Here is a 23,777-nt window from a genome sequence, read left to right on the forward strand (position 1 = left end):
CACACCTCCTGGGGTTTACACTGCAGCCCCCCACGGCACCGCACCCTCTGCCTTCCCCCTCGCACCTCCTGGGGTTTACACTGCACGCTCCTTGGGGCTTGCACTGCCCCCATTACGCAGCGCTCCACTCTCAGACCTCCCGGAGTTGACACGATGTCCCCCGCCCCATTGCACCGCCCTGCTCCCCCCGCCTCCCTACCTGCTACTGCCCCAGGCAAGAGCCCCGCTCCCTCTGTCTGGCCCACGTGGAGTTCGCAGCCCCGTTCCCTAACGCGTGGCCCTTGTCAGCCAATCAGAGCCGGCCTCCCCCACGTTGCCAGCATCAGCACAGAACCTCGGACGGGAGCCAAGGGAGTTTACTACGCATGCGCCGGACAGCGACAGCCCGAGGAGGGGCACCAAGCCAGCATGGGGCGGGGCGAGACGAGACGTGTCTGACCCCGCCCCATGCCGCTCGTGCAGCGTGCGTGCCGCGGAGCAGGGTGACGCTGTACGTAGGAGGCGGCGCGCATGACGCAGTTGCCCATGGTAACCTGGGAGCCGCATAGAGGATGGTGAGTGCGGGATATGAAGGGGGGCTGGGCTGCTGGGGGGGCAGCCAGGGGAAGGTCCTGCTGTCTGGGGGAGGGGCAGCCTGAGGGGGGAGGGGCAGCCTGGGTGGGGAGCGATGCGGGGCTGGGATCTAAGCCTACGGGGAGGGATCGGGGGCAGGGGGCGCAGCGTGGCTGGGGAGGGATAGATGGGGGCTAGGGTGCTGTGGAGAGGGAGGGACGGGGGTCCAGCCTGGGAGGAAGAGATGGGGGCTGGGGTGTTGGGACCAAGCTTGGGGGGGAGGGCAGGATGGGGTGGGATGCTGGGGGGCCCAGCCTGGCTGAGGAGGGGTGGATGGAGGAGGCTAAGGTGCCATGGAGAGGGAGGGATGGGGGCCCAGCCTAGGCGAGGCAGGAGGGATGAACTGGAGGGGCTAGCCTGGATGGGGAGGAAGGGATGGGGGGGCAGGGGTTCTGCGAGCCAAGCCTGGATGGGGAGGGTTGGATGGGGTGCTGGGGTACTATGAAGAAGGAGAGATGGGGGCCATCCTGGGGGGTCTCATTGGAGGAGAAAGGACAGGCAGGTACTCAGAAGTTTCAGGCATGCAGTGGCAGAGGGAGGAGGGGTTGACACAGCTGCTGCAGGGGAGTGCCCCACCCCCCTATGAGGTGGGCTAGCCCTAGGGCAGGATGGTGTGCAGAAACGAAAGGGACACAAGCTTATGGCAGTGGGACAGAGGATGGGTGAAAGAGGTCAACAGCCTCCAATAGCCCCACATATAGGGCTACATTCAGTCCTCAGATCCATAGAGATGGCCTGGTTTGCACACACTGGTTCAAGGCAATCTCATTTTCCCTAATTGAGGAGCTACACAGACAGCATGCTAGGAGCATAGCACATGCAGCATCTTCACTGTGATGGTTCTGCAAGCTACGTTCCCCACCAATCCCAGCCTGCAGTGTTCAACGCTGCTCCATCACAAAAGGTGTGGAGACAAAGGCTAAGGGCCCTGTTCCCTTTTTGTTCAGTTGATGGTGGTCATCACAGGAACTACATCTGCTTTAAAAATGAGGGCAGTTACATAATGCAGTGGAGCACTCCATTAACTACACTTGGGCAGCGGCTGCTGACAGATAAAGTTGCACTTTTGCTTTCCGAAGGTCTCAAATTGGTATAGTCTGGAATTTGCTGAATGGTTTCTGAGCATTTAGTGTGTGTGAGATGAGGTGGGCGGGAAGGAAGTAGGTAGTTTTCAGTGCATGTTTTACTTAGTGTTAAACAGAAAGATACACAAATGTATTTCCCATATATTAAATCAGTGTTTCCCAAAGTGTGCGGTGTGGCCCCTTGATGTTCATCAGAGACTAGCTGGGGTGGGGAGAGACACGAGGAGCACCCCAGCTAAAGACCCTGACATAAATTGTTCTCCAGAATCTCAGCTTTCATTTAAAAAAAACAAAACAACAAACACTAAGTCTCTAGTTGTTATGGCTGTGAAGAAAACCTTGAAAATGTGAAGGGAGCGAAACTGCCGCAGAGATCAGAGTTTGCAGAGAGCCTAGAACCATAGCCCTCAGGTGTGAATTGCCTCATTCTTTTCAGCGGTTACTCATTCTGATGCCAATAATGAGTTAACAATATTGACATTTAAATTATTTCAATGCACATCAAAGCATATAAGAAATGAGTGGAAGTTTAATATTGTGAAGATCTGTGCCAGCGTTTCTCCAAAGCATGGGGAGAAGGGCATAAAGTAGCAGCTGGGGAAAGAAAGTGAGGGCACAGCAGATGTATTAATTGAGAGATGGGTAGATTGCAATCCCACCATGTGAAGTTTAACAATAATAGCCTAGTCAGTTTTGTTGTCCTAAAAGAGGACTCATCTTTTGAAAGTTTGGAAAATATTTTGTTAAGTGGCACCTGTGGCTTTCTTGCTGCTGTAAAGGACTATATTTATATGTTTATGACACTTTATTAACAGGCATCAGGCAAAGAGTATAATAATTTTGTACTTATAAGGCCTTTTATTCAAGGATATCAAAGTGCTCTGTCATGATGTTCAAGTATTATCCCTTTTTGCAAATGGGGAAACTGAATTATAGAGAGGTTAGGTGACTTGCTCAAAATTATTATATGGAGACAGGGTAGTTTCTGCATAGTTAGAAGTGCAGTCAGGCACCTTAAGTCTGATTGTGATCTATTCTTTCCAGCAAAACCACAATCCATTTATTGTCAGTAGTCTCCTTGATACCTAGAATTTTTTCCAGAAATTGAGAATTTTCTGAGATAAGATTTGGAAAATGACTCCTTTTAGAAATGTTTGCGTATGGTCTAATAGTTTGTTGGTGCTTTTATCTTCCCAATAAAATTACATAACATCACAGGGTTTTTTTATTTTTAAAAGAGTACATCTTAACATTTACTCCTATACACCAGTTAGTTATCAAAGACAGGTATGCTGAAATATGTACAAACATGTTCCAAAAACTAGACATGAGTTTCAAGTACCAAAACCAACAGAAGGAAGAAAAGCATGCAGGCATTGTCATCATTGACACCCATAGATACACATTTTGTGTGTGAGTCTTTTTCCTGAGAAAATCTGCATGTGAGACATTGCTACCAAATTTAAAGGATGCAAAAGAGTTTGATTGCAGTTATGCAAAGGCATGCACAGAAGGACCCATTCAGATATCTCCCAGTGTCCAAAATAGAAAACTTGGTATGACCTCTTTTGCTAGAAAACTATGTCAGTGGTTTGAGCAGGGAAAACTTTTTAGGTGATTTGACTCCAGCAAAAGTTAAATTTTAATGCAGGAAAAAATGTATACATTGAATGACACCATAGTCTGGAGCTTGCACAGCAAGTAATTGATTTAGTTTTGCCTGTGTTAGAAGTATTGAATAAGCTGTGCTCAATAGATTAAAGCTCTTTAGTTGTTTTGAAAAAGGCTTAGTGCTTTTATGTAACATCTGGAGTTAGGCAGGCTAAGAGAAAATTAATCAAACTTCATGCTTCAGGGCATCAGCTGCATTAGGGAAGGACTCCCCACCCTCACACACTGTGTACAGAATTGTACAATGGATCAGGAATGAAACATCAGCTACCAGCCATTGCTGAAGGCATGATATTAGACTCGATAGACCATTTGTTTGATCCCACTTTAGCAAATCCTATATAAATACAGTGAAACCTTCACTAACCTTCCTCGAATAGGCATCCTGTCTTCCGCAATAATTTTAAAGTTGTTGTTATTACTCTTTACTGTAGAGCTTGGGAGCCCCAGTCAGGGACCAGAATGCCACTGTGCTAGGCACTGTACAAACACAGAACAAAAATATAGTTCCTTCCCCCAAGAACTTACAATCTAAGTATAAAACAAGAGACAGCAGGTACATAGACAAACCAGTGGGAGAGTACAGGGGCAATATTGGTCAGTGTGATAGGCAGTTTTTTTTGTACATAATGGAAAAGGAGGGTTTTGAAGGAGGATAATGAGGTAGCTCTGCAGATGTTTATTGGGAACTCTTCCTAAGCCTGACGAGCAGCATGAGAGAAAGCACAAAGGTGCTTGTTTCAGATTTAACAAATGGGTAATGGATTTGTGCCATGGGCCAATCAGAGGCAGGAGTCAGCATCTTGATAGAGAATGAGAGAGGATAGGTAGGATGGGGTTAGGCCATGAAGGGCCTTAAAAGTGAAGACAAGTAGTTTCTGTTTGATGCGATAGTGAAGGAGGAGGCAAAGCGTGGGGTGACATGGTCAAGTAGTGGGCTAGGAAAATGATCTTTACAGCAGCGTTGTAGTTCAGTGGAATTTTATTTGATCTTTTGTTAAATGCCACACTGACTAGGTAAACATTGGCTGGTCACTGAAGGCAGTTTTTACTGATATTCTAAATTCATCATCTGAGCTTTGTGGCTAATACAACAGAACAGAGAATATTTGCTTCTTCTCCCTAATGGGGACACAACTCCACCCCGTAGTGACTGATAGACCCCATGTCGCCATATTTCAAGCCCATAGCATAATGTGAAATAGTTCTCTCCATTACATCCTTATATTGTGAACTCTGATATGAAATTTACACAGATTATTTCAATGCTCAGTTCCCCCCCAGATCAACTTCTGATTTGGCTTATAAATGTGACTCTTCCTCTCGACAGCTTCTATGGCACAGGATGTGGTTGCATGCACCAACAAGTGTTAGAAATCCACACCGCTTGGATTCAAAGCTGAATAAACCTGCCAAACCTTAGGACTGTACATGTCATTGTATTTTTATGTACATGTATTAAGAAAAGTTTAGCGCAGGTAGCTATAACAAAAAAACTTCTGATAGTTCAGTAGGTGTTTTCAACCTAGAAATTATATATTTTCATAAAACCACATTTGTATTCTCAGAAGGATGCTGATGAGATGATAATTTTCTTTCATATCCAATTTGCTTTTTGAGTGCTGTATTTCTCTGTATTTGCCACCTAACAGTGTAGAACCCAGTATTAAATATTATATAATTTCTTGGTAATTATCCAGTGGCTTTGCATTTGCTTTTTTAGTATCTCCACCCACTTTCCAGAAAATGTAGCTATCTGAGTGGTGCTCTCAGGTGTCAGTCTCCTGTTGGAGGAGGTCCTGTGCACCTCTGTACAAAGGAAAGATATTTTGATCTCGTGTTCAATTTAGTCAAATACTAAAACAGATTATTTGTTTAATACATGCCACCACTTCTGGAGTTGCCCAATATGGCCACCCTCATCCAAAAAGTGTTGCCTGTTGAGAGTATACATCCTATCATACAGCGCTTCATCATCTGAGTGGCCTCCACAGTTTGCCCCTCCATATTAAAAATGCTGCAATCTGTTCAGTTTTATGCAAATTACATGTAGCCTTCACACTCCTGACAAGTTGCCAGTGCACCTCTTCAGTTGGACAGTGTGCTTCAACCCCAGCTGAAGACTTGTTCTGCTACTGAACCATGTCACCCATCTCATCCCTTAAACTGCCTATACACTGCTGCCCTGCCACCAATCCAACCAATAGATTGCTTTTGTAGTATCCTTGCCTTGCCTCCTGGCACATCCATAGCACCACTGCAATATCCATAACACTGCCCACATTTATGGTTTTCCCATTCAAAAGTTAATTCAGATCTTTGGTTTCAAATAAAAATCTGTCCATCAGTATGTGCCTAGTAAAGGTTGCACATGCACAGACTGGAATTATGCAGCAAGTAAATTAATTGTTACTTTTTCGAGTCTACTAAACCATCAAGGAGCACTTAACACCTTTCTAGCTCATGTATTTAGTAGGGCTGTCAAGCGATTAAAAAAATGTATTGCGAAGCTTCCCCTCCCTGGGTACCCAGGAAGATTACTTGGATTCAAACGCCTGAATCAAAAAACAAAGAGAAAAATCACACCATCCTATTCTCCTCTCTCTCCCCTCCAAAAACTCTCCGAGAGAGAAAGAATCCGGCACAAGAGAAAAATACCTCCCCCTCCTGACTGCCCTTCCCACCATTAACCTGGTGAATCTAACAGACCGCCGCCCGGTCACACCAAAAAAGATCAGGTTCTTAAACAAGAAACTTTATATTAGAAGAGAAAAACAAAAAATACTATGTAATTTAAAATGGAATAAGTACAGGGGCTTCAGCTATAGACACGGAATACCCGCCGCCTAAGTATACAAGTACAAAGTAAATCTTTATGCAAAATACCAACTGAACTCCTCCACCAAATGCACAACGAAACCCCCCAGCCTAAGCACATGCAAAAAGAAACAAACATAAGCTAACCGCTTTATCTATCTAAGTACTCACAATATTGAACTTATAAAGCTGAAATCAAGGGAGATTTGGAGAAAACCTGGTGCCATCTGGTCACCCCGACCCCCAGAGGAACAACCACCAAACCTAAACAGCACACGACAACAAAACGTCCCTCCTCAAAATTGAAAGACATGTCCCCTGAGGTTACCGGTCAGGAGAACAGTCACAGCCTACGAAGCTGTAAACCCTTATAGCAAGAGAATAAAGTACGTCGTTCTATAACGCGTTCTAATCTGTTAGACAAGGGTGGAACTGAGACCTCCTAATAATCTTGTTTTGCTAAAATAGGCCTGGTCAGCAAATTGCCAGGTGTTGGAGCTAAGAACTAAATAATTGTGTCTTATTCAGAGTTGCAAATGAACAAAGGATCCCTGTTCCTACCAGGTCAGTCTCTTCTGTAGGTAATGTTCTTCCCACAGATCCAACCTTGAGTTTATGAAAAGTTGACATGTCAGTATAAGATATGGCATCCTTACACCTCCCTTCCCAGGGACCAATGCCTGCCTTAAGACATAAAGGGGACAATCTTTATTGCCATATACTTTCACTGTTTCTTTGCTTTAACCCCTAGGAATGTACCTGTTGGACAATCAAAGGAGTTGCTCCATTCCTATGGACCCAAAATCAGAATTCAACATAGATATTTTATACTAATAACATTTTATCAAAGTATTAATTAAATGTTAACTTGCTAACTTGAGACCATGGGCGGCGGAGACATTATGTAACCTTTTAACCATTGGCTAATGTGCTGTCTTGTCTTGCTGCAAAACCTATCCCGGGGTGTGTAACTGCCTACCCCGTCACTTTCCCCCGCCCATGGAAAATCTATATATTGATTGACAGTGTCTCTGAGCCTAATAAGCCAGGTGACACTCCTCCAGCGCTGTGTGTAATAAACTCCTATGCTTGGCCTCTACACAGTGTGGATTTATGTCCTTAATATGTCTTCTGGAATGGTGGCCGAAGCATGAAGGGGCATACAAATGTTTAGTGTATCTGGCACGTAAATACCTTGCAGTACTGGCTACAAAAGTGCCATGCAAATGTCTGTCCTCACTTTCTGGTGATATTGTAAGTATGAAGAGGGCAGCATTATCTCCTGTAAATGTAAACAAATGTGTTTGTGTTAGCAATTGGCTGAACAAGAAGTAGGACTGATTGGACTTGTAGGCTCTGAAGTTTTCCATTGTTTTGTTTTTGAGTGCAATTATGTAACCAAAAAAATTTACATTTGTAAGTTGCACTTTCAGGACAAAGAGATTGCACTACAGTACTTGTATGAGGTGAACCGAAAAATCCTATTTCTTTTATTTATCATTTTACAGTGCAAATATTTGTAATAAAAATAATATACTTTGATTTCAGTTACAACACAGAATACAATATATATGAAAATGTAGAAAAACATCCAAAATATTTAATAAATTTCAATTGGTATTCTATTGTTTAACAGTGTGATTAAAACTGCAGTTGATCACAATTTTTTTTAATCGCTATTCCATTTTTTTTTTTTTAGTTAATCACATGAGTTAACTGTGATTAATCGACAGACCTAGTATTTAGGTATTTATAAGGCTGAATTTTTAAAAATCCCCACAGATTTTACTGAGTGATGCTTCTCCTGGATATGAAATATCTATTTAGTAGAATCAGAACAGATAGATGTAACTTTAGAACAGTAACATTTTTGAATTACTGGTAGCCCAAACTAGAGTTTGTGTCTTGATTTAAACTGGATTGCATTTCAACTGCACACACGAGCTATATAATATATATCCAAACAGAGCTACTAAAGTAGAGTCCAAATCTATATATTGGCTTGCTTTCCTTCTAGCCTTCTAAATCAGCTTACCTTATACCTTAGAGAATACTTTTATTTCTATAAATAACCCCTTCTCTATTGGCTAACCCAGATAATCCTGCGATCAACCATGCAACAAGAAGTGTCAGATGGATAGAATATGGAACGATGCTGATCTTATTTCTTGTAGGCTGTTGTGTTAGTTTGGAAGTTCATCATTCAGCAATAGTAGAGGCTCTGTTAACATTTGTTTTTCATTCCTCCCCTGAGAAGTATTTAGTGGTAGATAAGTGATGCTTTGTAATTTATTCTTTTGCATTTGGTTTCTTGTAGTTGAATTTAAAGTTAAAAAGGTTCCTAATCTTGACCTGCTCTGGGAATGTATTGCTCTACTCTTAGCACGCAGTACTGTGAGCAGGATTAATGTTTCATCAGCACTTTTAGCTTGAACAGTAAACTACAATAATAGGGCTTGATTCGAAGCCCTCTGGAATCAGTACTCCCATTGATTTCAATGTGCTTCAGATCAAGCCCATCAAGAATAAGCAAAATGGTGGGAAATTTGGGAATGTCTCTATTTAGCAGTGTTACCGTTGTAAGGAAGTAGAACTTGTGCATATTAGAGGGTTGCTATTTATTTTGGGTATGTCTACATTTGTTATTTAAATTGGGTATTAACACACTGACTTTTAGAATCAGAAATGTAGGGCTGGAAGGGACCTTGAGAAGTCATCAGGTCCAGTCCCCTACTATCAGGCAGGATCAAGTAAACATAAGCCATCCCTGACAGATGTTTGTCTAGCCCAGGGGTAGGCAACCTATGGCATGTGTGCCGAAGGCGGCAGCCAGCTGATTTTCAGTGGTACTCACACTGCCCAGGTCCTGGCCACTGGTCGGAGAGGCTCTGCATTTTAATTTAATTTTAAATGAAACTTATTAAACATTTTGAAACCTTATTTACTTTACATACAATAATAGTTTAGATATATATTATAGACTTATAGAAGGAGACCTTCTAAAAACGATAAAAAGTATTACTGGCACACGAAACCTTATATTAGAGTGAATAAATGAAGACTCGGCGCACCACTTCTGAAAGGTTGCCGACCCCTGGGCTAACCTGTTCCTAGAAACCTCCAATGATGGGGATTCCACAGCGTCCCTTGGAAGCCTATTCCAAAGCTTAACTGCTTTATAGTTAAAAAGTTTTTCCTAATATCCAACGTAAGCGTCCCTTGTTGCAGATTAAACCCATAACTTCTTATCCTGCTTTCAGTGGACAGGTCAGCTAAGAGCATGTGATGCACTTGCCACTTGGCATAAGAAGATTCAGTATTTCAGGATCATCCTCATCGAACCGAAATGCTATCATGCAGACTGTATATCTATCACAGTCCAGAACAGCATTATAGATTGTATCATGCAGGGACAATCTTTCAGCAGATAAGTCATCACTAATTGTTGGAAGAGTTAGCTGTGTTGAGAATTGTTCAGCAGTTGACGGAACTTTCAGACAGGCAACATTTGAATACTTAACTGACTAGTTTTTACACATTTTTGGCTGAATGAAAAGGGAAAACTTTGATCAATCAAGACAGTTGTCAGTCCCCCAATCTGCTCTGTGTAATACTCGAGTTGTGTGCATATCTCATAGGTCCCGCTGTCAGACCAACACATAGTCAGTGACGTGAGTCTACCGTTTTGTATTTGTCGGTAGGCCAGTAACTCTGTCACGGAAGGAAATTAGGTTGATTTGTTCTTGACAAATCCATGCTGGCTGTGCCTTATAACCCTATTATCCTCTAGATGCTTTCAAATTAATTGTTTAATAATTTGTTCCAGTATCTTTCCAGGTATCGAAGTTAGGCTGATTGATCTATAATTTGAAGATTAATGTTTGTAAAGCTCTAAACATGAAAACCTTAACTAAATGCTTAATTATAATGTAGGGCCTTTACAGTTACAGGAGGGGACACATTTCATCCTAGAGCACTGTACAGAATATATACAAAATGCAGCCATTTCTGAGGGCAGGGTGGCAGCTAACTGGCACACACAACCCTGCACAGCTGGGGAAGAGAAGGAATATTGGCAAATCCCCCACTCTTATCAAAAGTTTTACAGATTCTGTAGCATCTGTACAGATCAGCAAGGACCTTTGATCTTGAGGTAGCATCTGACAGACACTGTTCCCCGATAAAAGATGCATCACCACCCACAGTGCTGGCTAGTGGTCAGGTGGGGGTAGACATGTCTCCTGCAAGGCTAACCCTTGCTCTCCAGTGTGGGGTTTGTAAACCCCTTCACCTGCCCTTTTTAAAGAGAAGTCCTATGTTTGCCCCTCTTCAGTCCTTTGGGACCTCACCCGTCCTGTGTGAGTTCTTGAAGACCATTTCTAATAGTTCCAAGATTGCTTTCAGCTAATTCCTTAAGTGCCTTAGGTTGAATTTCATCAGGCCCTGCCAACTTGAATACATATAACTTATCTAAATATTCTTGAACCTGTTCTTTCCCTATTTTGGCCTCCATTCCTTCCCCTTGTTCTTAATATTAATTGTGTTTAGTATCTGATCACCACTAACTTTTTTAGTAAAGACTGAAGCAAAATAGGTATTAAAGACCACAGCCTTCTTGATGTCATCAATTATTAGCTCTCCGTCCCTGCTAAGCAGAGAGCCTACGCTTTCCTTCATCGTTATTTTGCTCCTAACGTAATTAAAGAATATATTCTTATTGCCTTTTATATCCCTTGCTAAGTGTAGCTCATTTTGTGCCTTAGCCTTTGTTACATTATTGTAAATTCTAGTGTGCACAAAACACATTTGTTACTAGTTGTGTGGTTAAACTTGTATTTTTTAAGTTGTCAGCCTGTTGATGAATAAGTCTGAAAGTCTATGTACTTGATTGTCCTCCTACCCCACCCTTTGCCATTAGTCATCTTAGATTGTAAATTCTTTGGGGTTAAGAGTGTGTCTACCTTTATGTTTGTGCAGCCCCTAATGCAAAGCAGTCCTATCCAGATCTGGGTGCTACCATCACATATATATTTAACAACATACCGTACCTTGGATAGTATAAATGTCCAGTTTTATTAACTGACAATTTATAATAGACACAGACAGTATTTAGGCACAGGCACAAAAAGGTAACATTAAGGTTGAGATTTCAACCTTACCATTGCATTTCCAGACTTGAGAGCTTAGCCTTAGCATTATGCTATCTCTTCTTAAAAGCTTAGAATTGGGATTGACATTTGTTAACTTTCTACTTGCATCCTACGAAAACATTTTTTTAAATAACTCCTCCTCAAAAACTCCCCCTGTACAAGGGATGGTGTATGTTCATTTATTAGTTGTGTCAGATAGTTTAGTTGATTAATATTCAATTAATGCCCATGTTACAAGTGGTCAGAGGTGGTGTCATATATAACTTTGGTTTTCCAGTGTTTCAGAAGCTTAGTTGAGATGATCTGTGTAGTGAGATCTTCTTTTGGAGCTTATTAATACCACCTGCACTGGAATAGGACCTCTACATTAAAAGGCTGCTTTCTAAAGAAAAGTGCTGATAGTTAATTTCACTGGATCTTGTATCCACAGAATAGGACGGTAGTGCAGAGACAGTAGCAGGACAGGTTTCCCATTTCCCTTGCCAATGTGTCTCAACGCTGATCTAGAGGGAGCCATGTTCAGGAGCAGTCTCCATGGCCCATTGTGTCCTTGGCCTCCAACAAAAATTTGTAGAACTCGGAACTCTTCCCATCCACAGAGCACTTTACAACCCCGTAACTAATTCATCCTCATACCACCATCAGGAGATTGGCAAGTATCATTATCCCCATTTCCAAAACTAAAGTTCAGTGATGTGCCTGGAGGGCCTCTGGGTCTGAGCTAGGATTTGAACTGTTAGTTCCTGGCTCCAGGTCCTACTGGTCTGAGCACAGAGCACACATGGCTGCCAATCAGTGCCTCTTATGGTAGTTTTTTTTATGGGAACATCTGACCAGTAGAGACTGGACTGAAAACCAGATGACCCAAAAGGGATGAAGAGGCTTTTCCTCCACAGACACATCCCAGAGAGGGAGGATGATTATAATTCGGTGTGATAGCAAGATATCCATTGAGGCTCCATTGTGATAGGTGCCATACAAACACATGATAAGAGCTAGTCCCTGCCCGGAAGAGCTTATGTTCTAAACAAGCAAGATGAAGAATGGGTGTGAGAGGGGACAGAGAGGCACTGAGTGATTAAGTGACTTGCCTGAGGTCACCTAGCAAATCACTGGCAAAGCTCTTGACTCACAGTCTGTTGCCCCATCTACTTGCCGCACTGCCTCTCTGTTGTGTGGCTGTGCTTGTCAGAAGGGTTCTGTATCAAAGCAGGGTAACCGGGGTTCCTCAGTTATATGCCAGCACCCAGAATGCTCTTTCGCTGACCGTTATTTCATAGTAGTGCAGGTGTCTGAGCACTGGCACCAGCACAGGTTTATGTTGTGTTCACATGCACAGTTATTTTCTAGTGGTTTGCATTGTAAATAAACCGACATGCCGATTCCATTTCCTAATCCTGAGGCTGAGCCTGGCTGATGTTTGAAGTTTTCTTAACCATGAGGTCCAGTGATCTGAGCGTCTTTTGTGAGAGGGAGATTTGGATTAATGGGGTTTTGTTGGTGGTACAGATAATCCAGATCACCTTGTGGCTTGACTGCTGCTCGTTAATGTACCTCATCCTTGGGAAATGCTCCCTGGCTCAGTGAATACTGAATAGGCTACAGGAGTTGAGTTGGGCACCTCAGTCCTTTAAATAGCCCTCATCAGCTGGCATGCTGAGTGATATTAGTGGCAGTTGTGTGCTCCTAGACCCAGAGTGATGCTGCATGTGGGAGTGGGGCACTGGGAGAACAGAAGTGGAGAAATGGAAGAATGAAAGGGTGGGGCAAGTCCTCAGATTCTGTCTGCACTGGTGGTGGGATCTGCTGCCATGTACCGCGAAGCAGAGGGAGGAGGGCAAGGCTGTGGAGAGGGGAAAAAGTTTCAGCAAGGGAAATAACATCTCGGATTTCCTGGCTGCTGCAGGGTTTACTGTCAATTCTGCGCAAACTGAAAAGTGCACCAGACCAGGAGGTGAGAATCCTCCTCCTGGGACTAGATAATGCAGGCAAGACCACACTCCTGAAACAGCTGGCATCTGAAGACATCAGTCACATCACACCGACACAGGTAAGGAAGGTTCTTCCTGGGCCCACAGGCTGCTGTGTGTTCTGTTTCCATTCCACACACCATGTTAACCATATTTTAGATACAAGCTATGCCTGTGAAATGTTAAAAGGCTGCATGCAGAACTAAATTAGAAGGGATATCGTCATTATATTCGTGTGTTTTCAACTGCAGAAAGGGAGCCAGTCCCAAATCAGTGTATAGCTGGCAAATGTAAATTTTTCACCCTTTGAGCCAGATTCTGACCTCAGGTATGTTGGTGTGTATCTGGACTAAGTCCACGGAGTTCAGTGGAATTACTTGGGATTTACCCAGGTGTAACAGAAATCAGATTTTGGTCCATTTGTTTTAAAACAAAAGGCATCTATTTGGAGATAGTGCAGCACTTGTACATTTCTGTCTGTGCTCCCTGCTTCTTTCCCCCTGGGCATTCCTAGAATCCCACAGATCTTGAATCCCACAATTCATGTCATCCCGAGTTGTTGACTTTTACTCCCCCGCTTCAGCGCTCCCCACTGGGGCAATTTTGTCCCTCCCGTCCAAAATGCCATCAGCACCACTCCTGACTTGACCAGAGGAGGTTGCTAGAGAGCTATACAAGGTGCTCAGCTCTCCCCTTCCCCTAGAAGCGGAGTGCAGTGCCTCACAGCATTCCCATCCCCCAGCACCCCAGAGCAAAAGCCCACGCTCAGATTCCAAGCTCTGATCCCCTGGGTCATGTGGCAGCACGTTGCCAGACCACACCACATCCTGTTTTTCCAGTTGAACACCCTTTCAGTTGGAGCTTTAGTTGATTAAACGGACCCTTCAGATATGCAGCTGTTCTTTTGAGTTGAGCACTAGTGTTGTGTCAAATGAAGCTTAGTCCTCTGGCTTTGGGTTAGACTGTACTGTGTGCTCAGTTTTCACAGGCTCAACCCTGCTTCTCACAGTGCCCTCTGTTTTTTTCCTTATCAGCATCTCTCTCTCACCTCTTGCTGTATCCACCCTTCTGAGCACTCCAAAGACATTAACAGCAACATATGTCTCTGTAGCCATGACAATGTCAGCCCTTGATCCAGGAACATATGCAAGCTGACATGCATGAGGCTGCTGTTCTCTTTCCTCTTCACCTCTCCCACAGCTGATCCATCTGAACAGCAACACGGCCGTATCTTGCCATGCATTTCAGTAATGTGATATATAAGCTGCTAATGGTGCGCTCTGATGAATATGATCCTGAGTTTCAGGTTAACACAGTGTGTGGTTTTACTTATGCTCATTACAGGGCTTTAACATTAAAAGTGTACAGTCTCAAGGTTTTAAGCTGAACGTGTGGGACATTGGTGGACAGAGGAAGATCAGGCCGTACTGGAGGAACTATTTTGAAAACACTGATGTGCTTGTAAGTATTGGCCACAGCTGAGTGCTTGTTAATGCAATGGCTTTCCAAGGTCTCAGGCAGAAAGACAGGCAGCGCTAAACGCTCTAATTCTGAGTAATACCATTGTTGGCATAACATTAATCATTCCGAACCCATTGGTGAGACTGGATACATGGGGAGAAATGGTGGAATCAGCAGAAACGTTTCAAATTTATTTTTGACTTTTCCAGCACATTGTGCTTATCACTCCTATACATGCTCAATTACAAGTCTCTCAGGTATTAATGGCATAATATTAACATATACTTTGCACATCTGTAGTAGTGTCCATTGGAGAATCTTAAGGCTTTTTACAGGTACTAATGAATTAAGCCACAAATAGTGAGGTAGGTTCAGTATTATCCTCCTTTTACAGATGGGGAAACAGAGGCACAGAACAGTTAAATGACTTGCCCAAGGTCAGCCAGAGCAGTCTGTGGAAGAGAGGCAGGAAGAGAACCCTATTTTTAATTACAAGACTATCCTTCCATACCTATTTCAAGGTTAATGTTTGTAAAGCTCTAAACATGAAAACCTTGACTAAATGCTTATTTATAATGTAGGGCCTTTACAGTTACAGGAGGGGACACATTTCATCCTAGAGCACTGTACAGAATATACACAAAATGCAGCCACTTCTGAGGGCAGGGTGGCAGCTAGCTGGCACACACAACCCCGCACAGGGGGGGAAGAGGAGGAATATTGGCAAATCCCCCACTCTTATCAAAAGTTCTACTGATTCTATAGCGTCTGTACAGATCACCAAGGGCCTTTGATCTTGAGGTAGCGTCTGACAGACACTGCCTAGCTGTATGGCACTCAAGTTAACCCCCATAAAAGGTTTAAAAGCTGATGACTCAGCCAACAACAGAACCTGTGGTGCCAGTAAGTTTAGGAAATCCAAACCCAGTGCTTAGATCACTGAGGCTATGTCTACACTGCACAGTTGTCCAGGTGTGAGCACCTGGGTTAGCCTTGTCTGGGTGTGAGTATCCCCACTGCAGAGCTCGAACCGCGTTACTGTGTCCTCATTGTTTCTGCATTCATCTGTGTATGCCTGGGAGTATGTCCCATGATTTTGTGTTGAGACGCCTTAGGATTCTTTTCCAGTTGGTTCTGTCAATTGCGAGAGAACTTGTCTGTCCTCTGGGCTGGGGATTTGTGGAAAGGCACTGGAGAGCTGTCAGCACATGAGTGACTTAGCCTGCATCCTTACTTGCAAAGTGGGTGAGTTCCAGGCTGAGTTAAAGCAGAGCCTAAGCTCTAACCCACACTCCCAACCAGCTAAGCTCACCTGAACAGTAAGTCGTTGCTATCACATCGTTTTACAGATGGGAGAAACTGAGGCATAGATGGAATGTGACTTTCCTGTGAACACATAGAAAGTCTTACATTACTTAGATTATAAGCTCTGTGGGACTTGCTTCTTATATGTTCACACAGCAGCTAGCACAGTGAGGTCTTGGTCAATGGCTGCAGCTCCTAGGAGTGGGGCTACCACAAAAAAAATAATAATTAAAAGTCAATATCAGAGCCAGGAATAGGCTCCTAATCTCCTGTAGCGTGCCATGCTCTAATCACTAAACATGCTGCCTTTCACCAAGGCGCTGCACAATAAAATACACAACAGATACTAAATAGCCAGGCTACTCAGCATCATAATAGCAGGGGTAGAGGGTGGGCCTACAGAGAGGGGGCCAAGGTTAACATAAAAAGACATCTCGGAGTAGAGTGACTTTAATTGCTGAATGCAGGGAGGGATGGGCTGAGGAGCTGTAGGGGGAGGGAGAGTACCACGTTTTAGGAGCCAGCCATTACAACAAAGCCTGCTTCACTTGCCTTCCCAAAGCACAAGAGTGAGACCTTACAAGGAGGGAGCTGTGAGAGAGAGACCAGCCAGCGCAAGGCTGAAGAGGGGGAGGTCTCTTCTCCATTACAGGCTTTCAAAAACAGCAGGGCCAACTTAGTCAATGAGCTCCTGTATAGGCAATGAAGGCACAAAACATAGAGTGGGTATAAAATGATCACGACTGCTCTGTCAGGGATTATCTATGGTGCTGTGTATGGTGGGCAAGCACTATGCAAGCAGGCAAAAGTCAGCACTGCAAAGCAGCAGCCCGGGAGCCTTTGACTGCTACAGCAGACACTTCAAGTCTGCGCATTGTGAAGATGGCTACTGAGTCTCCACGGGTATATTGCAGGCCGTGTGACTCCCAGTTTTCCCTTGCCAAGCTTGTAGCAGCAATTAAACCACCACGTTCCCATTGCATTTACTGCAAGGGAGGAGAGATGGGAAAATAAAGGATCATTCTAAGCCTGGAGGAGCAGAAAGAACCCCTCATCTCTCCCTCAGCCTACTCAATACAACTGGAAAACCCTGTTTTGTAGGAGTAAGAAAATGGGCAGTGAGGAAAAGGACCAGTTGTAGCACTGGTGGATGTGAAGGTGGGAGTTGTACAGCAGCTGGTAGCAGTCGCTTCCTGACCCATTTCCACCACCATTTGCATGGAAATTACAACCCTTTTACAACAGACTTGACATTGGCCCTTTTTTTTTTTAGAAAGCACCTGAAATGCAGGTGAGTGTATTTCTCACGCTGTGTCCACTCTGGCACAGCATTTACAAAGATAATTTAAACTGGAGTTGTGCCACAGAGCCCATGCTACCCCTCCAGTAACCAGTTCAGATGGGCTTTGCAATGCAGGAACTCTGGAGCCAAGATAAGGTACTGTCCCAAGACTCCTGCTTCGGCTCCATTCAGAACTGCATTGCACAAAGAGAGAGGACCCTCCAAAAATGTTTGAAAACCATGAAGTGATTGCACATTCAAATCAGTGCAGATGTGTTTGAATGGGAGATACTCCAGCTCTACGCACCTGTGCTATTTGGAAGCTTAACCCTGTCAAATAAGGTGCATTTGTTTGGATGATTGCATATTCAGACACACACCTGCAGTGATTTCACATGTGGCTTTCTGCTTTGGAAGTAGGCACTCTACCTGTGCTGAGCTCGTTGGCGTTGTGCTGTGCACTGGGGGATTGCCTGCAGCCCTGTCACCTCAAACTGTAATCTAGTCAGATCTCGCAAGTTAAGTGCCAATAGGAGACCCCCCGGAGAAAACCCAGTGGCTGCTGGAGAAAGGATCGGTGAGTGTTAGGGGCACTCCTTGTGAGTCCTGATCTAATGCTCCAGCAGCGTGAGATGGGGACTCTGGTGCTGGAGAGTTCATCTTTCAGGTGAGATGTGAGGCTTAGTACCTGACCAGTCATCCTCACCACACATCTCATGACAAGAGCAGAGGTGTCTGCCCCAGTGCCCTGATCAAATTTCAGTTTGGAGAATTATGTTCTGTCCCATAACTACCCCACTTTTGGCTGGAGATGGTGTCCTCACTTCCTGTCCTAAACAATTACATAGTGTTCCTGCATGCGGTAGCTAAACAGCTAGCGTTTCACCCTAGAGGTGGCAGCCATTGAGACTCCTTGTTGTATAATTAAACAAGTTTGCCAACCGTAGATAAGATATGGCATCCTCACTGAGGAAAGCACTTAATGATATTTTAAATAGCTATTTATTATAGTTAGTTAGTTATTTTTAACTATTTATTTGTAGCTATTTATTATGTCATTTAGTGCTTAGGAAAGATGTTGAAATGACACCAGATCCCTCAGGTTACCCACTGAGCATAGACCAGTATAGTATGGGCAGTGGCATTGCAAGCTTCCTACGTATATGCTATCCTCCACCAATGTGCATCAGCTCTGACCTGTAAGAATCATGAAACCAGAGTAAGTAGAGAAAAAATGCATGAGGTCGCCATTTCCCTCTTCCCTTGGCAAGCATACCAGTTTTCCTCACAGTATATTAAATCCATACTAACTCCAGCCTTTCCCAGTCAAAAAAGCAAACAGAATGTTGGGAATCATTAAGAAAGGGATAGATAATAAGACAGAAAATCTCATATTGCCTCTATATAAATCCCTGGTATGCCCACATCTTGAATACTTCATGCAGATGTGGTCGCCCCATCTCAAAAAAGATATATTGGAATTGGAAAAGGTACAGAAAAGGGAAACAAAAATGTTTAGGGGTATGGATCAGCTTTCATATGAGGAGAGATTAATAAGATTGGGATTGTTCATCTTGGAAAAGAGATGATTTAGGGGGGATATGATAGAGGTCTATACAATCATGATTGATGTGGAGAAAGTGAATAAGGAAGTGTTATTTACTCCTCCTCATAACACAAGAACTAGGGGTCACCAAATGAAATTAATTGACAGCAGGTTTAAAACAAATAAAAGGAAGTATTTCTTCACACAACACACAGTCAACCTGTGGAACTCCTTGCCAGAGGATGTTGTGAAGGCCAAGGCTGTAACAGATAAGGTTGATTTTGGTCAGTGTAATCCTTCCTGTGTTACATTATATGCAAACAGTAAGACATCACATTTATTTAGGCCTGTCTATTGTTTTAAACAACTGAACTGTTTCAACCACATTAGTGATGAACCAGGGGCATAGTTCACAGGGATGAGAGCAGCTGGCTTTACTAAATGCGTATCTAGCAAGAACTTCAAGGAGCCTGAAAGACTGTGTGGAGCTAAAACCTCTTCCACAGGTTATGCTACTTTGTATTTACCCCCAAAGGGTTCAAAACCAAGTTCTTAGGCTACCAAGGAAGGAAACTAACTAATTCAGTGCTGGTGAAAGATGCCGAACTGACAGACCTCTCCATAAAACAAACAGGGAGAGCATAAGCAGTAGAAGTGCAAGCTCCCCTCACACTGCCCCCTGTCCAATGGCCTTAGCCCTGCCCTGGAAGGCAATTCAATCTCCATGACCAATTCAGTCCATTTCTTCAATATCAAACCACTACTAACTGTGTTATCTGAACACATTCCTACTGGGAGGCAGCCTGATTTACTGTACTGAGCATCTGATCCCAGGCCTGCCAGCAACCCCCTCTCTGACCTTGACCAGTCACAACCCCTTTCTCCCTTGTTTGTAAAATAGGAATAGTTGCCTACCTTCTGGGGTATGGGGAGGGGTAGTTAACGTTTGCACAGTACTTTACATAAACGTTTGTGCCTGTGTAAATGATAAGGATTGCTATTGGGAACTGGATTCAATTCAGTTTTACACAGGCTACTACATCCTTCAGTGTCTTCCTTCGCCTGTTTCCCTTGTAGATCTACGTCATTGACAGCGCCGATAGAAAAAGGTTTGAAGAAACAGGTCAGGTAAGTAACTTATGTTCAATTCTCTCTGAAGTAAGGTCCCTTAACGTCCTTTGCATATAGAAGTTAGGAATATATTTGTTGTTGTTTGTGTGTGGAAATTTGCATTTCAAGTGGGACTTTCCTTTCAGCATCAGCACAAATTATTAATTGTCTATTAATTTGATGAAGGGGCTACCCTTGGTTCACTTCTACCAGAAAAAATGGAACCAAATGTTTAAAGCCTAAACCTTTTCAGGTCCTTCTGAATCTTGCCAAAACAAGACCACAAGGAATCATGTTCTTACGATTTCCACTTAAATTTGTAAATACTGACTTGACTGTCTCTTGGGTCTAATCAGAAACCTTTTGAAAAGTTTTGTAACTCAATTCTGTTTTATCCTGGTTTTCAAAATGCAAGCAGATTGCTTTGTTGGCCTAGAATCTGATCTGTGATGCAACTCATTCTTGCACAGCAGTGCAAGATCTTTTTCCCCCACTCCCAAACAAAGACAATCTCTAGCAGTTCAGACTTGCTAAATTCCATACCCTTTCAGTTCTTGGCTTCTCTACCAATACTGCCATATGGGGTGCCAGTTAGTGCCAGCTGTGTTGGGCTTGTCACATGGACAGTTGTTAGTTAAGAAGTGACACCAAGCTGCCCTCTCATTTCATACTAGGCCATTGCACAATCACCAGATGTTAAGGTCTTTTATCACTGTGGATCTACAGTGGATTGGGTCGGGACACAGAGGTAAAAGGCTTAGTTCCCACCCTCCTGAGCCAACTACTCCCCAACAAGCACATGTTTTGCAAAATACCCTGCAACCTGTCGTGCAAGTGAAACTAAAGTCTGGCCAATAAAACCTATTGTCCAGCCTGGCTTTCAGCATTCCTTCAGTAGGTAACACAGCTTCCTTGTGGGAGGGAGGTTTTTGTTTCAGAAACAAGATTCTCTTTTACAAGTTACAGTTCATAAAACTTAAAACAAAAATCCAAGCTTGTTACTAGCATCATCACAGAGGTTCAAATATATTAGAGATAGAACCACCTGATTTCAAGGATGAGTCAGGCAATAACTCCATTGACAAGGTTTTGGCTGTATTTTGTGTTGGTTTCCAGAGAGCAGGGATTGACAAAATGCAGAGTTGTAGCTTTTAAGACAACTGTTAATTTCAAACTAAGCTAAAGACTCATGTAACCTGTAATTGAAAGAACTTGCTTCTGAACCTTGAGCACAGATGATTGTATACTCTCTTGCTTTTTTGTAATGGGATCTAGGTTTCACTGGAACATTCACTTCCAACATTTGCTCTAAATATAATTCTAATTAGAGACATGATCAACCTCTGGCGGTTAAAGGCTTCTCTCACTCCCCCCACAACCCCCTTTTTAAATGATATAGGAGCTGGCCGAGCTCTTGGATGAAGAAAAGCTCAGTGGAGTCCCTGTACTCATATTTGCTAACAAGCAAGATTTGCTTACGGCTGCCCCTGCTTCGGAGATTGCTGAGGGACTGAATCTACACACCATCCGTGACAGAATCTGGCAGATCCAGTCTTGTTCAGCCCTCACAGGAGAAGGCGTGCAGGTGAGGTGGTAGCGAGGGCTTGTTGTGCCAACATACCTTACTAACTGAGGAGAGGCTGTGTGGTCTTTTGAAGGAGGCTAGTGATCACAAGAACTCCTCAGAAGGCAGAATATCTTAATCAAGTTATAGGAAGGCATTTATTTATTTTAAAGAGATGCTGTCAGGTTAATCATTTCATGAAACAAGTTGTCTTATCTGTGCTGTTAACCCCTTAGACTACTACTGCGCAAAACTTTCAAAATCGAATTTACTTCCACTGATGCTGGGTTTTGCTTCAGCTCAGAGAGTGGAGAGAGGCTGGTCAGTTTCACTTTGGTCCAGCCTACAGCACAAAAGAACTACCCAATGGTGGACCTGCTTATGATGGTAGCACCTGACGTGGCTAAAACTCTGTAGGCTGAGCCACGTTCCTGAATCAAGAGTGAAATGTGTTTTTAACTTTGTCAGGTGCTACCACATAGTAACCAGATCCTACAACATGATAATTTTTTGTAATGTAGATGGGACTTAAGTTTAGTCAGTTTCACGCTTTCTTGCATTAGGATAATACTTGAATATTTGGGTTGCAACCACCGGAGGAGAATGTTTACATTCCAACCCAACTCTTTTCCTTCAAATTAAAAAAAAAAATCTGTCTTTACAGAACCCAAAATGTAGGCCTAAATATACCGGACAGTGGCCTTCTAAGAGCTTTTATTTATTTAGCCGAGACATAAATGTGGCTGCATTTGCAGCCAAGCTAGTGAAATATTTCAGCCTTGCAATCTTTATTTTGAAGTGGCGCTGTTACAGGATATAATAACGTTATACTAGCTCGGTAGGTGACTTGGACTTGCTGTTTCCTAATTAATTTTTGCCCCACAATGGCTATTATTGGACCATGAAATACTGTTGAAGAAATAAAGCAAAAAGGAACACAAGTTTATATTTCAAATGTTTACATGCATCCCCCTGTCACCTCTTCCCTCTCCCTGCCTGCCCACCCCAGGCTCTCACCCACTTTGTTGCTCCTACTCATTTCTCCAGGATGGAGCTGTGTTGGCCCAACAACTGTAAACACAATTGGGTGTGGAAGACTTAAATGCTGAAAAATGAGATTATCAGCTTCACCTCTATTAGCTGAAAAATGTTTTTTTCCCCAGCTGATCCGAGTCTTTCTAGACCTGCCTGGCTGCTTTCCTCTTGTCTGCTGCTTCTTATTGTGCCTTCAGATGTGTGCAGTGCACCTGTGTGTATCTAGTAAAGTCTAAAACAACCTAGTATGTGGAAGTAAAATCCTCTCCTGTGCTTATGTCCAGATAGCAGAGGGCAGGGGCCAAGTCATTAAGTATTTACAGACTTAAATGTTTTGTTCATCACCCTAAACTAAGTGCAATGCATTTAGATGTGTGCCAGATAATGTCTCACTTTGTCACCCCCATCTTCTGATACTGTCAAAGATGGCAGCTTATTACAGCCGTGATCATCCAGCGGGAGGGTGGGCAAGTCATAACCTGCCCTAGAGCTTGTAGAGTGAATAGCCATCCCCATTCCCAATGCGCTCCGAGAGGATGGATGGTCTTACGTTTAAGGCACTTGCCTAGAGCTTGGGAGACCTAGGTTCAAGTTCCTGCTTCACTCCAAACTTCCTGTGTGACGTTAGCAAATCCCTTAGTCTCTCTATGCCTCAGTTTCCCCTCTGTACAATGGGAATAACAGCCCTGCCCTGTCTCAGAGGGGTGTTGTGAGGAGAAATCCATTAAAGAACATGAGGTGCTCAGATGCTGCAATGATGGAGGCCACATAAGTACCTCAGATAGATATCTAGATAGGCAGACAGCACTTCACCTCGATGGTGACACAAACATCATCAAACCAGACAGCAAGAGGCTCTCACTTTGGCCTTTTGAACAAGACAACCTTTCTGGAAATACAACTAGAGCAAAGATTTTATATCTCAGTTGGCTCAATTTAAGGAGGAGTATTTATCCTGCCTTAGCCTCGTGTCCTTTGGGGTTTGTCCCATGAAACCACAGAGGTGGGCCACCCCTCAAAATATGGGGAGGGGGAAAGAAGAACACATTTAAGGAGCTGGGATTAAGACAAACGCATGAGGTTCATGCTACAGCATCTCTGCACAACGCCGTCATATAGGGAGCTATAGTTCAGATCCCTGTGGACTACTCTGAGAACTTCTCAGAGAA

General features: G+C 43.5%; 2 protein-coding genes across 2 annotated transcripts in view; one reads left to right on the plus strand and one right to left on the minus strand.

Moving 5' to 3' along the window:
* SFXN2 (sideroflexin 2) overlaps window positions 1–273 on the minus strand; it is a 32,094-nt gene extending 31,821 nt beyond the window's left edge. Inside the window, exon 1 of the mRNA XM_075072865.1 lies at window positions 200–273. The gene's annotated coding sequence lies outside the window, so the exon portion shown is untranslated. The remainder of the gene's footprint in view (window positions 1–199) is intronic.
* Window positions 274–460: 187 nt separating this feature from the next.
* Window positions 461–23,777, plus strand: part of ARL3 (ARF like GTPase 3) — a 35,211-nt gene continuing 11,894 nt past the window's right edge. Inside the window, exons 1-5 of the mRNA XM_032795752.2 lie at window positions 461–554; window positions 13,242–13,385; window positions 14,650–14,766; window positions 19,977–20,027; window positions 21,409–21,594. Of these exons, the coding sequence (XP_032651643.1) occupies window positions 552–554; window positions 13,242–13,385; window positions 14,650–14,766; window positions 19,977–20,027; window positions 21,409–21,594 (501 nt within the window). The 5' untranslated portion in view covers window positions 461–551. The remainder of the gene's footprint in view (window positions 555–13,241; window positions 13,386–14,649; window positions 14,767–19,976; window positions 20,028–21,408; window positions 21,595–23,777) is intronic.

Source organism: Chelonoidis abingdonii, chromosome 16 (genome assembly GCF_003597395.2).
Source record: "Chelonoidis abingdonii isolate Lonesome George chromosome 16, CheloAbing_2.0, whole genome shotgun sequence".
Lineage (NCBI taxonomy): Eukaryota > Metazoa > Chordata > Testudines > Testudinidae > Chelonoidis > Chelonoidis abingdonii.